Here is a 14,202-nt window from a genome sequence, read left to right as displayed (position 1 = left end):
ATTCATATGTGGCAACAATTTAAGAGTCCTATTCCAAGGGCTTGGTTGGGGGGGTGGAGTCTGTCTTATCAATGTGCTCTGTCTTCCATTTATCTGATATTTTTGAGTGACTGATATTTAAATACCTGGAAGTCTGCTTTGCATTCTTTCACTGAACGCATGCAGATGGCCATGGGGAGACAGGAGGTGGTAATTGGCACAATTAAAAACTTACAAACTTTACCCCAAGAGGTTTCATGTGATGAAAAAAAATAAATAGATGAGAAGTCAAAAATGCAAGCTGAATGACAAAAGACCAAGGCTTCTGTCCCTACCAGCTGCAGGACAGATGTGCCTGACACATGCCACATGTACACTGAGAGGAATCAGACAAACCATTGAGGACATGTGTTCCCTTGGGCCTCACTTGTTAATTAAAAATTGCAACCATCTTTCCTCCTTTTGGAAACACTTAGGAGATGCAATATGACTGGGGGATGTGGACTTTGCCATGATTCAGTGCCCCGGTGCTTTGCTCTGATGGTGTGGGGTAGGAAGAACACTGAAAGTCCTTGTGCGCAGAAACCATGCCACCTTGCAAGGCCCAAGGAGATGGGCAATAGACCCATCCACCAAAGCCCACAGGGATATGGGTGGTACTCAGAGGAGATCTGCAGGGCGCACAGGACCCTTTGTGCAATGACTGGCTCTGTAGAGCTTCCTGAAAGCACAGCCCATCAACAGAAACTGTTCTCTTAAAAGAGAGAGAGATGCTGGTGTGCTCTATGTCAAGGTACTTCTGTTTATTGGTTTCTCTGTTTTCTCAATTCTAAAACAGACACGAAGCTAACTAACCATTCAGCCTGATTCCTTTCGGGAAGCTGACACCCAGAGAGGTGAAGTGCTTTGGCCAGGGTCGGCCAGCTGGCGAGTGGCAAAACGAGGGTGACAACACAGATGTCTTCTGCCACGAATGCTTGCCTTAATGGACTTCAAAAAAGGATTACAAAGCTCTTTGTCTATGCAAAGCGCTTCGTGAAATTTATTTAACCACAATTCTCTTGATGTGTAATTGCGGAGCAGGGCTTATGCCAATCAAAGAGATTAAAGAAGGTGCAGGCAGCATTATTAATTTTATACATTTGTTTCTGCCTCTCTTAGAGGGGAGGGTGAGGTTCACAGAATAGAGGTGTGACCTGCATCCGGCAGGGCTGTAGGAAAGAGGGAAGTAAGCTAAGTTTCCAAAGAAACTGCAATCAGCCTGCTGAGGTACATCTTTTGTAAGAAGAGAAACTACCTACAAATCACCTGACCAAAAGATGCTGTTTGCGTTTAGAAATTGGTCCCCTCTCCCTTGACCTCTATCACCCATGAAAAGACGAGGGACAGTAAAAGCCAGTTTCTAAGAATCTTCCTGAAAGAAACAGCTGCTGTGAGTGGGTTTGGGTGCTTACATATGCTGCTTAAAAAAAAAAAAAAAAAAACAACTTTGTTTGGTCCACGTTTGTCTGGGAAGCGCGCTCGGGGAACGCTGTCCTTTCAGAAGAAGGCAGGGTTGGTGTGCTCGATGACGCAGCGCTTGCAGTGGCGTTTAACAAACCGCAGGGCCTCCACGGAAACCTCGCAGTCCTGGACGTTGAGCATCTGGAGGTCAAAGCAGTTGGCGGCCACGATCTGCAAGCCCTGGCCGGTGATGCTCTCGCAGGATTTGAGGCTGAGCCGCTTGAGATTGAAGCAGTTCAGGGCCAGGCACTCCAGGCCCGTGTCGGAGACCAAAGGGCACTTGCCGATGTCCAGAGACTTGAGTTTGGCGCAGTTCTTGGCGAGGTACTCCACGCCGTGGTCCGTGATGCCCTCGCAGCCCCTCGCGTTGAGGTAGCGCAGCTTGCTGCAGTACTTGGCCACGTAGCGGATGCCCACGTCGGTGACCCGGCCGCAGTGGGCGATGCTGAGGTACCGCAGGCGCGACTCCAGCTTGGCGATCTCCCGCAGGCCGAAGTCGCTGACGAAGCGGCAGTCGCTGACGCTCAGTTCCTTGATGGACGTGCAGTAGATGACCAGGTAGCGGAGGCCCTCATCGGTGAGGCGGACGCAGCGGCGCAGGTACAGGTGGGTCAGCTGCGTGCAGTGCGCCGCGATGGTGTGCAGGCCTTCGTCCTCCAGAACGAAGCAGTCCGTCATGTCCAGGTAGCGAATGGAAATCTGTTTGCCATGCAAGGGGGACAGTTTAATGGAGGCCTCGCGGGTCAAGCTGATGCAGGTCACTTTGGAGCACCCTACACAAAGAGAGAAAGCAAGCTCAGAGGAGACTCGCAGAGAATGGGGGCCTCGCCTGGGGATGTCGTCAGGGTCACGCCTCTGCCCCAAGCCTCAGCCCTCCGCTACAACCCCTCCCCGTCTTGGTCCCTACAGAGAACAGAAAGCAAGGAAATTTTCAGTTTTTTGCCTATTTAGATTATTTGCGCTGAAGGGGATTCACGGACTTTATAACCTGAAAGACCAGGTCGATTGGGAGGGATCGCGGTTGACAAAGGTCAATTCCTGATTCATGGCTAGTTGTCTGAAATGGGCTGAATCCATTTTTTTTTTTTTTTTTTTTTTTTTTTTTTTTTTTGGTACTGGGGTTCCTGGAAGCCCTTCTACCTCCGGGCTACACTCCCAGACTTATTTTTATATTTTTATTTGGAAACAGGGTCTCCTAAACCAGCGCGCACGGCTGGCTTCGAACCTGCGCGATCCTCCTGTCTCCGCCTCCCAAGCGCGGGGATGACAAGCGTGCGCCACCACGCCCGGCAGGGGGTGAATCCATTTTGTTGAGCTTTTCCTTGGTCTTAGAAGGGGGAAACTGAGGGTTCCCGCAAAGCAGCTGTGAAGAAGTGAGACAGTGAGTGTCAATGTCTTGTCTGGGCCCTGGAAAGTTCCAGAAGCTCAGGAAAGGCCATGCAGTATGGGGCTGGTTAATCCTTAGTCCAAAGAAGTGAAGCCGGAAGGGTGAAGGTTGAACGCCATGTCGGTCTGCGAGAGAAAGAGCCCTGGGTTCAGAGGGCTGGGAATCGAGCCTGGTTCAGGTCTACCATGTATGCCTGTGGTGTGGGGCTGTGGCAGGAGGTTTGACCTGTATGACTCTCAAGCCTCTGAAAGGGAAGAAACAGCTGGCCAGCTTATATACAAGATACAGGTTGATAAAGGATGTGAATGTACTTTGAAAACTCCCCAGCTTTCTTAGGGCACCAAGACAGTGTTGGCTTATTGAAAATTTCTTTTTCCTTGAATGCCCTGTATAAACTAGCACGCCTTTGCTCCACTCGCTGTCCTTTATTTTCAGTGCTCTTTACCACTTGATGACATTATATATTTATTTACTATTTGTTTGCATGCTGTCTCTTTACTATGGGATGTAAATTCCTAAGGGAAAGGACTCTGGGCTCCTCCAGCTGTCTCTCAGACTTGGGTCACAGCTGGTACTCACTGAGTTTCTTCAGAGTGAGTGAATGAATGAGTAATTTATGGAGGGCAAAAGAACTTCCTCAGGAGGACCAGATATGACAACCCGACTTCCAACATTTACCCACTCTTGGGACGTTGACCCTGGCTGAACTCTGTCTCCATTGAAAGACAGATGTCCATTTTATTAATTTTTTTTTTTTTTGGTAGTACTGGGGTACCTAGAAGCCCTTCTAACTCCAGGCTACACTCCCAAACCTATTTTTTATATTATTTTTATTTGGAAACAGGGTCTCCTAAGCCAGCAAGGCTGACTTCGATCCTCCTGTCTCCGCCTCCCAAGCGCGGGGATTACAAGTGTGTGCCACCACACCCAGCCCCATTTTATTAATTTAAATTTGAACTTCACTACATTTTATAAATACAATAACTATAATGCATCAATGGAAGTTACATAAAAAAGGCGGGAGAGCTCAGGCTCAGTGAGATTGACATGCGTACACAGACTAGGAAAAGTTCCTCCCTCTGTCCCTTTCTTTCCTTCCTTTCTATTTTCTCTTTGAGCTGACCTATGATGTTTTCAAAAGGCTTGTATGAATATTTTCTTATTTGATTATTAAAATGATCTATTTTGCAGATAATGTTAAGGCTCAGGAACATATTTTTGGATGACTCTAAACATTGTTTCTAATCTCTTAAAGTAAATGTGTATAATTTTATATGTACACAGACATATATATATATATATACATATATATTCAGACTATAAAGCATAATTATATATTTATATAGTATTTTAAACATTCATTGTATATTTCAGTTCACTAATTCATAATTTTTATAAATTAGTAAATTTTTTATAAAAATGTTACAATTTTTATAAATTATAAATTTATAATATATAATTAAACATCCATTAATATCCATAGTCAAAATGTATTATGTAAAATATACATGTAGCATATTATGCACTCTATATGATATTATATTCTCATATATTTCATGCCACTCTATGGACTATATATCTGTTCCTGGTTTTCTCTGTTTTTCTCAATCCAGCTGGCAGTTGGAAAGCCAGGTGCTTTACTTGAGACACCTGTGTACCCTGGCTGTTCAGTGCCATTTCTGAGGCTTCTGAGTAGCTGCACAACAGTGCTGTTGAGACTGGGGGGGCTTTGCTCTCCTTCCTGGCAGACTGCCCAGGAAACTCTCATAAAATACAGGTCTTGGGAATAACAGGTAAAAATATCATATACTACCATGACCAGAATTTCAGGAAAAAATGAAGTCTATAGTCCAACATGGGGACACAGAGATGCCAGGTGTCAAAGGCCGGTCACGCTGCTCCAGGGGGCTCAGTGGTTTTGTGAGAGATGGTTATTTCCCATTAAACTTTAACTTTGAAATCTCTCATTTATGTCCTTGAGTTCATACTGAATTTATTTGTCCATCTGCAATGCCCATAAAGGTGTTCTGTTTTTCCAGATCCTATTATAATTTTTATTCCTAAACTTTTGCTCCTAGTTTCCTTTTAAAAAAAAAATTGTATTTAGCAAAATTTGTTGGACTCCATGAAAAGTACAATATTTAATCCAGGGAAGGAGATGCTTTGACTTTTAAAGTTCCAATTTCAATGGAATCCTTTTAGTGTAGAGTTTGGTTAATGATTTTGATATGTTAGTATTATTTCAGGTCATTTTTTGGTTTGTTTTTGTAGTACTGGGGATTTAACTCTGGAACATTTTACATCTGAGCTACACCCCAGCTCTACTTTTTTTTCATTTTGAGACAGGGTCTTGCAAGGTTGCTAACGGTGTTGCTAAATTGCTGATGCTAGCCTTGAACCTGCAATCCTCCTGTCTCAGCAAGCCAAGGATTGGGATTACAGGCATGTGCCACTGTGCCTGGATAGATCAATAAATTTCAATGCTTATTTAACCCTAATTAATATATATTTTCTAAGTTTGTACTGAAAAGAAAATACATTTTTCCATGACTCAGTAGATAATATATATGGTTAGTTCATGCACTCATATAGAGATGAAGGGAAACTTAGAAATCATCCTATTTACACTTCGTTTTAAAGGATGGAAGCACAATTCACAGTAGCCAAATTGTGGAACCAACATAAGTGTCTGTCAATAGATGACTAGAAAAAGAAAATGTGGTATATGCACACAATGGAATTCCACTCAGCCATAAAGAACAACATTGTGTCATTTGCAGAGAAAATGCTGGAACTAGAGAAGATTATGCCTAGTGAGATCAGCCAGTCTCAGAAAGTCAGGGATTTTATGTTTTCTCTCATATAAGGGAGATAGAAAAAAAAAAAAAAAGAAAACGTAAAGAACTTTAGATGAATGAGAGAGGCCAGTAGATCATCAGAAGTGGGTGGAGAGGGAGATGGGGAAAGGGGAAATGGGGTTAGAAAAGAAATCAGTTCAAACAGTGCTATGTCCATATATGAAGGTATCACTACCAATCTCACTAACATGTCCAGGGAGAGAGGAGAGGGCAGCAGGTGGGCTGTGGTGCACCGAGTTCTGTATGCATTCCTGTTTGTACCACCTTGACCTTCACTACGTTTTATAAATACAATAACTACAGTGCATTAATGGAAGTTATATAAAAAAGGTGAGACAGCTCAGGCTCAGTGAGATTAAGTGACTTGTGCACACAGACTAGGAAAAGTTCCTTCCTTCCTTCCTCCTCTGTCCCTCCTTTCTGTCCTTCCTTTCTTTTTTCTCTTTCTTTCTTTCTTCTTTCTTTCTTTCTTTCTTTCTTTCTTTCTTTCTTTCTTTCTTTCTTTCTTTCTTTCTTTCTTTCTTTCTTTCTTTCTGCAGTACTGAGGACTGATGCTTTGCACATGCTGAACACACATCTCTAACTTTGAGCAACACCTCCAGCTGGGTGAGTTTCCTGACTGTTGGTTCAAGGCTTCAGTTACAAAGCTTGTAAGTAAGAAAAGATGAGGATGTTCTAGAGAATTGATGGATTACGTAAGATATTTACAGTAGATGTGTCAGCCTGAAGTGAACATTCAGACACTAACGGGTTCCAAGTCTTGGAAGTGGTATTAAGGCAATTTCTGAAAGAGAAAAACAATTTGGATATGTAGACACAGAGTCCTGGTGGTAAGATAATAGCAAGGCAAATCTGAGAGGAGCAAGCATGAGCCAGTTCTTGAAGAAGTAAGGACTGCCTTTAGGGGGGAGCTCAGGGTGTCCGAAAGGATTCAGTGGGTAGAAAGACACGAGTGGTCTGCTGGGGTCAGATCAGGGGAGTCTTCCTCAACATCCAGGGTTAGGTGTATAAATATATCCCATAGGGAAGGAAAAGCATTGTTTGAACAAATCTGTGGGATTCCTTTAATCAATTCCAGATTTCATTCAGCTTTTACAGCTTTGCTGTTTATTGCCATCTTCTTTCATCATTAGGGTAACAACTCCACTTTCTCTGGGATGTAAAATGGCCAAATCAGTGAAACTTAACTACTGACTTGTACAATGTTACATGTTAATAACAATTATAATACATTAACGATGACAGCAGTGGCTGTGACTTATTGGGTGCTTGCTACATGGTTCTGGGCAGAGCATGCATCTGAGGAATCAGCAGGAATAATTTATTTAATCCTTCTGATGAGGAAATTTACTCATGAGAACATTTTAACTGTTCCACTGCAACTTCCTCAATGATCACTTATGAGCTAAAACCAATGGAAACTTTGACTCTTTTAGAAGTTGAGATGGCCATTTGGGGTTTTGACATGCCTCTTTTCATTTGATTGAAATGTTCTAAAGTGCAAAGATAAAAATGCTTAATTTGTGCCCATACAGACAGGTTATAATGGTTTGGATTTATTTTATTTTATTTTATTTTTGGTGGTACTGGGGTTCCTGGAAGCCCTTCTACCTCCGGGCTACACTCCCAGACCTATTTTTACATTTTTATTTGGAAACAGGGTCTCCTGAGCCAGCAGGCGCGGCTGGCTTCAAACCTGCACGATCCTCCTGTCTCCGCCTCCCAAGCGCAGGGATTACAAGCGTGCGCCACCACGCCCGGCTCATGGTTTGGATTTAGAGTGTCTCCTAGCATCCAGGGAAACAAGGTAATGATGTTGGAAATGAAGCCTGGTTGCAGAGGAGGTGTGCCTGGGAGTGCGGCCAGAGGGATTACATGGCTCCTCCTCTCTCTATTCTTGCTCTGCTTCCTGTCTACAGAATGTGAGAATGAAGCTTTGTGCGCTGTTATCTATCTCCACTTCCTGCCCCGATGACTTGAGCTCTATGGATGCCAGCCTCATAGGGAGTGAACCCCCACATATCCAAAAACTGTGAGCAAATAAATCTTCCTTTCTCTAACTTCTGTGGCCAGTCATTCTGGATTAAAGCAGTGAAAAGTCTGACCAAGACAGAAGTTCATTTTGAGCTAAGGGCAAAGGAACTAGAAATACACAGATATCCAACTGCAAACTTCAGCAATGCTCTACCTGCCTATACTCAAAAGACAGACATCCAGAAAGTTACTATTAGCCTTCTGGGTGAGGCTGGGAACACCATACTCGGGAGATGTTTAATTGGAGAAGTTTGTTAAGAGAGCTGTTGGGCAGGGCAGGGGAAAGAGAGGGAGGACTGGCTTGCCAGTCATAAGAGGCAGCCACACATCCCTGTGAGCACGGGCATGATGCATTTGGGGACATGTAGTTGGTTCCATAGAAAGGAACAATGAGTATGCACAGGAAAGGACGGGCTTTGAGTTTGGGAAGACATCCTTTATGGCCTTATATCCTCAATTGAGGTGCCTGAGTTTTTCCTTTAAGTGATAGAGAACAATTGGAGGTTTTATGCAGGAAAGTGAAAGTTAGACTTACAGTTTGAAAAATTCCCTCCAGAGGTTGTATTGCATTCATCCTTCTCACTGCTGTGACTAAATATACCTGATGGCTACAACTTAGAGGAAGGGAGATTTATCTGCTCATAGTTCTGGAGATTTCAGTCCATGTTAGGATGTTAGGCTGGATCATGTCTCCAAACATCAGGGCGTGGCAGCAGGGAATAGAGAGAGAGAGAAGGAAGGGGACCTGTGGATATAGATATAGTCCCCAAGAGCATACGCCCAGTGACCTACCTCCTGTGGTCATACCCTACCTTACCACTAAATAAATCTATCAATCAGTGGAGTTATCCAATAATGAGATGAGAACCCTCAAGATTCCATTATTTTACTTCTGATTTTCTTTTTGTCAATACATAAGGTCTTCCACGGGATATTCTACATACAAACCATGATAGGCTGGTTTTATACAAGGTGGGTCAAGGGGTCGAGATGAGTGTGAAAAGAATGGCCAGTAAAACTTGCCTCCTGACAGGCTGAGAGTAGAGAAGAAAGAGACTCAAAGACCCGGGGAAGTAGAATCCACTGGACAGTATTGGTTGGATATAAAAATTAGGGAAAGAAGGAAGGATGACTCCCAGGTCTCCTATTGGAGAGGATCCTTTCCCAGCAATTTCATTTGTAATAATTATAACACTTTGTATTTTGAAATTTGGTTGGTTTTAGTCTACTTTGTTGATGGCTATAGGTATTAGTAAGAGATAATATGTAATAATGATAAAACATTATAACTACTTATAATTTCCAGTGACTTGAAAAGATAACTTCTGACAGATAACTTTCTGTCTTGCTAGAGGTAGGACAGATAAGTCCATGCCCTCTGGGGAATTCGAGCTCTAGGCCAGCAATGCTATTCCAAGGTCAAGTTTATTGTCATTGAGAAGGTAGTAAGTTTTGGAGGCCAGCTATAAAACTCAAGGAGATTTTTACAATAAATCTTGAAGATTGCCTTGGCAGCCCTTTGGCCTCTTGCTGTATCAACATAACCATTTCTAAACTCCCCAGAATTGCAGGGCACTGGCAGAACGTGGACATTTTATGGCCGGCTAAGTCTTTCTCATCTGTCTACCTAAATATTTCCCCAATGTCTGGGACTCAGCATTCCTAAATTAGTGACCTTCAGATTTTCCTTGTTTTACTCTCTATGTACACGGGTCACTGGGGTCATTGCGAGACATCTAAGGAACCTAGACAAATGTATTGGAACCTGCAAATTAGGTTGACCACAGGACAGATATCAAGACTTACTAATGGCTAGTCAAGATGCTGATTGGGATCACTCTGGTTAGAAGCCCAGGAATGTTCATTCCCAAATAGGCAAAGAGGTTTTTATATTTCTGAATTTCAGGAGGATTCCCAAGCAGAGAGCATTAATACAGACTTGCAGTCCGTATTAATGAGGCCTGATGTTATGATTTGGAGAGCTGATGTTTTAAGCAGTGCAGTTAGGTTGGTATGGGGCATGGTTGGGGAAAAATAGGTCAGTGAAAGTATGGCCTTGGGGACTTATCTGTCTCTGGCCTGCTCCCCTCTCTCTGTTTCTTGACTGCTCTGAAGTCAAAGAGGATTTTTTTTCTTCTGCTATGCCCTGAGGCCCTGCCACCTGCCTTGGGCCAGGCTGACCAGGGCCTAAAACCTTCGGAATCTTTGAAATTGTGAGCATCAATAAACCTTTCTTCCTTTAACTTGTGCCTGTCAGGCATTTTGGTCACAATGATTAAAAAAAAAAAAAGAAGCTAAATAAAACACCTGGGGCCAGGCTTCTAATCCCAGCCTTTGGGAGGCAGAGGCAGGAGGATCACGGTTTATGGACAGCCTCAGCTACTTAGTGAGGCCTTTTGCAACTCAGTGAGACCCTGTTTCAAAATAAAGAATTAAAAATAGGGCTGAGAGTGCAGCTTGAAAGTAGAGTGCCCCTGGGTTCCATCCCCAGTACTGCAAAAACAAAAACAAAAACAAAACAAAACACCAAAAAACAAAACAAAACAAAAATAACACCCAAACAAAACAAAACAGAATAACAACCTGGGAATCCTCTTTAACAAAGATGTGGATTCCAAAAAGAAATCATTTTCTAATTTGAGGAATAAAAGGAGGTGTCTATAAAATCATCAGTTAGAATGTTAAAAAAAGTCACTTATTTTCTTTTAGCTTTTCAGCCAAAGAGAAATGCATATAGAAAAGCTGTATGTTGCCTCAAATTCCAAAGTTTTGAAACAGGTTTCTACCACACCACAATACTTTCTCCTTCCAGAATTCCTTGGAGGAAAGATGTAAGAAAACCTCCTCATTTTCTGCTTTGTATGCCAAAGGCTGCCCATGAACCTGAACATACAGGCACTATGGTTCTGTCCTTAAGCCAGCTGAAGGAGAGGACAGAAATATGCTTTTCAGCCAGGGAAGGGGTCTACCAAAAACAATAATAATGGACTGCAACCTGAAATATTTTCAGATGTCGGCTTTTGAAAGCAAGAGCGAGCCGAGAATAGGATTTACCTCCACTGTTGTTGGAGGCATCATTTACCTCAGATGCTTGTAAATCCTCAGTTGTGTTTATTTGCCCTGTACTGTGGTTTGTATATCTTCATCCCTCCCCAAAACATGCCTGAAGTCATGGCACACACTGCACATTTCTCTCAATCCCTGATATATCTGACGAATTTTAGCCTCTCCAATGTCTGTCTTCTGACCATGCAGCGGAGGAGATAAAGGAAGGCAGTGAGTCAGGCTGGATCCCCAGTCTGGCGCCAAAGTGTAACCCTGGGCCTTAAGTCTTCCTGCCTGAGAGAGATTTGCAAGCCACATAGCTGTGCTGGGATCGCCTTCCATTCTGAAAAAGACTAAAGGTCTAATTCAATGGGCCTTGTCCTTGCATGATGAAGTTGATAATTTGGACTTAAAATATATAAATGAAGTCGGAGGTGAGGAGAGTGTTCACGAAATATATGGAGTCTCTTCGGTGCTGGGCCCTGGCTCAGTGGTAGAGAGCTTGCCTCCCCTGGGTGAGGCCCTAGGTTCAACCCCCAGCCCCACAACAATATACACATTCATACACATAAGAAGGGAACCAATTCTCCTTGATGGAGTTCCAGTGGGCCCGGTAAGCTGGACATCACAGAGGTTTACATACAAGGCCACTGAATGGCTCAGGAATACCTCTCTTGGGCTTTATGGACCAATAACAATTGGACGAAGGGTAGTTTCTAAGCTATATTTGAGTAGTTACTTGGTTCCTATTATTATTATTATTATTATTATTAATTATTATTATTACTACTACTATTATTAATTTACTCTAGACTGAACCCAGGGACATTCTACATCTGAGCTACACTCCAAGCCCTCTTTTATATTTTATTTGGGTACAGGGTGTCAATGAGTTGCAGAGGGCCTCACTTATTTGCAGAAGCTGGCCATGAACCTGCGATCCCTCTGTCTCAGCCTCCAAAGTACTGGGATTACAAGCATGTGCCACAAGCTGGGCTTAAAGTAACTATTTGTTCTCCATGATCTACAATTTCACTGAAGTAGCTGTGGGTGTTATGGAGAGCAAAGACACATTTAAGTCACAGGAACCTGAACTGCCAGGTACAAGGTGTGCATCTCCTCTGAAAAGCCAGAATCATGCGATCAGAGGAACCCTGCTGGTCTCCAGGGTCATGGCAACAAAGACAGTTTCTTCGGGAGGGTTAGCCTTTGTACCACTTAGCTAGAAGGGGACCATGCAGGCTTGGCAATGTCTCTGCCACTCTGCGGTGACGCACTGGGTCAGCTGTCCTGACAAGAGGGCAGTTCCCACTTACCTGACACGTCCAGGTGCTCCAGGTTGGGGCAGAGGGACACCACGTCGAAGACCGCCTCGTTAGAGATATTGTAACAGCCTGAGACTTCCAGGCGTCTCAGTTCGGGGCAGCACTGGGCAATGGTGTAGAGCCCTCGGTCCGTGAGCCGCCGGCAGCCACTGACAATCACGGTTTCCAGCATGAGACAGACGTTGGGGGTGTCCTGGCAGAGCCTGCGCGTCAGCACCTTGAGGGCGCGGTCCACGTTGATGGTCTCGCCCACCAGGCGGATAGTCCTCCAGAGGCGCGGGTCCCACGCCAGGTTGTACCAGCGGCGGCACACGCGCGCGCAGCGGCACAGCTGGCTGGTGGGCAGGAAGGAGAGGATTTGCACCATGGAGTGGTCCGGGAGCCGGTCTATGCTGGCCTGGTCCTTCTGCGGCCGGGAGGCCAGCCGGATGAGCGGGTGGGTGAGGCGGGTCGGGGGCGGGGAGTGCACCATGGCCACCGTCTCTCCGGTGACGGAGGAGGAGGAGGTGGACGAGCCTCTTCCATTCTGAAATCCTGGCAACGTCGGTGGGCAAATCAAGGCTGGGCTGGGCGTGCTCAGTGTGCGCATGCTCAGGTCGGAGTCTGGCAAAGGACAAGAGAACAAAGGGTTAAGGAGGCAGAAAAGTCCCGACTCTCATTTTCCACTGGTCCTTCGTTCCTGGCCATCCCCAGAGGCGGAAGATGGTCATCCTCCAAGATCTGCACACCAGGGCTGGACGCGGGCCAGGTACACTTTGAGACCCATAAGGCTCTGTCTCCACTGCAATGGCACGACCCTGCCAATGTCGTGCAAAGACTGACGTAAACAATATGGGAACTAACAGGCGTGGTTCCTTCTATAAAACGTGCTTTACAAAAGCAAACCAGCTGGACAGGCCCTGGCTCTGACCAGGAGACAGTCCCTCCGGGCCACTGTTCACCCATCTCTCCATGTATGGTGGTGGCCGTCCGAGGGGCACAGCTTCAAAGTCCCACTGTTTTTTTTGTCTGGGCACAAATCGCATATATTAGGTAGACTATCAGACTTACTCTCCTGATTATATATATTTTTTAGGTGCATGACTATACTACATTTACAAGAGAGGGTTTTGCATATTGAAGCGAGCTGAGAGGGTGGGTTCGTAGAACACTGCTTGTCTCTACTGCTCTTGATGGCGCTGGGGCATCCAGAACCCTTTCTTTTAATAACAGCTCTCAGATAAAGGGAGCCAGCCACTTCCTTAGTAAGACCAGGTATTTCAGAGGGCATATAGTGTCCTTGAATATATAAAAAAATTTCCTTTTTATGAAAAACTTTCTTCTTGCATTTGAATGATGTGAATCATACTCTGTGTGTTGAAACCAGAAAGATCACTTGTTTAGAACACAGCCTTTCTTAAGTGTTGAGGGTGTAAGGATTCTTTAGAACACTTAAAGAGGTACACTCTTTTTTCCCCCTTTTTCAGCATAAGATGCATGTGCCATACTCCCAGAATTTGAAAGGCTGGGACAGCAGGATCAAAGGTTCAAGGTCAGCCTCAGCAACTTGGTTGACTCTCAGCAACTTGACAAAGCCTTCAGCAGCTTAGCAAGACCCTGTTTCAAAATAAAAAATAAACTAGGGATTGAAATGTAGCTTGGAGGTAGAATGTTCCTGGGTTTAATCCCTAGAAGCACAAAAAGAATTTTTTAAAAAAAGGAAAGATCTAGCTTGTGTATTTTTCCACATTTTCTACCTTGGAAGCTAATACTCTGCCTTTCCAACAGTATCCTATGACATAAACATTTCTGAACAGATGTGTAATTTAATATACTACCATATTATTTCTCTTTGTTTACTTTTTTAATCTAACACTGGAAATGATGTCTGTGTGCCCACACTCTACTCATGGGGCATCTTTGAGTTACCCCCCACCTTCACTCGATGTCTACCTCTTGAAATAAGAGTATCCTCTGTGACTGACCATAAATTCTCGGTCTATTATCCTCTAAGAATACTTTCCTGGGGTCTTTGAAACATGATTCATTCCCCTTTGAAGTCACTCTCCTTGGTTAAACGGGCAACTTTATC

At 44.2% G+C, this 14,202-nt stretch overlaps 1 protein-coding gene across 1 annotated transcript in view; it reads right to left on the bottom strand.

Annotated features, from left to right (window-relative positions):
* Positions 1-1,518: 1,518 nt before the first annotated feature.
* Positions 1,519-14,202, bottom strand: part of FBXL7 (F-box and leucine rich repeat protein 7) — a gene marked incomplete at both ends in the record, with an annotated part of 433,708 nt that continues 421,024 nt past the window's right edge. Inside the window, 2 exons of the mRNA XM_080719761.1 lie at positions 1,519-2,255; positions 12,123-12,734. Coding sequence (XP_080575887.1) covers positions 1,519-2,255; positions 12,123-12,734 — 1,349 coding nt within the window. The remainder of the gene's footprint in view (positions 2,256-12,122; positions 12,735-14,202) is intronic.

The sequence above is a fragment of the Muscardinus avellanarius genome (genome assembly GCF_963383645.1).
Source record: "Muscardinus avellanarius genome assembly, chromosome: 1".
NCBI classification, from domain to species: Eukaryota; Metazoa; Chordata; class Mammalia; order Rodentia; family Gliridae; genus Muscardinus; species Muscardinus avellanarius.
The sequence above is the reverse complement of the archived record's forward strand: the minus strand, read 5'-3'. Positions and strand labels throughout refer to the sequence as shown.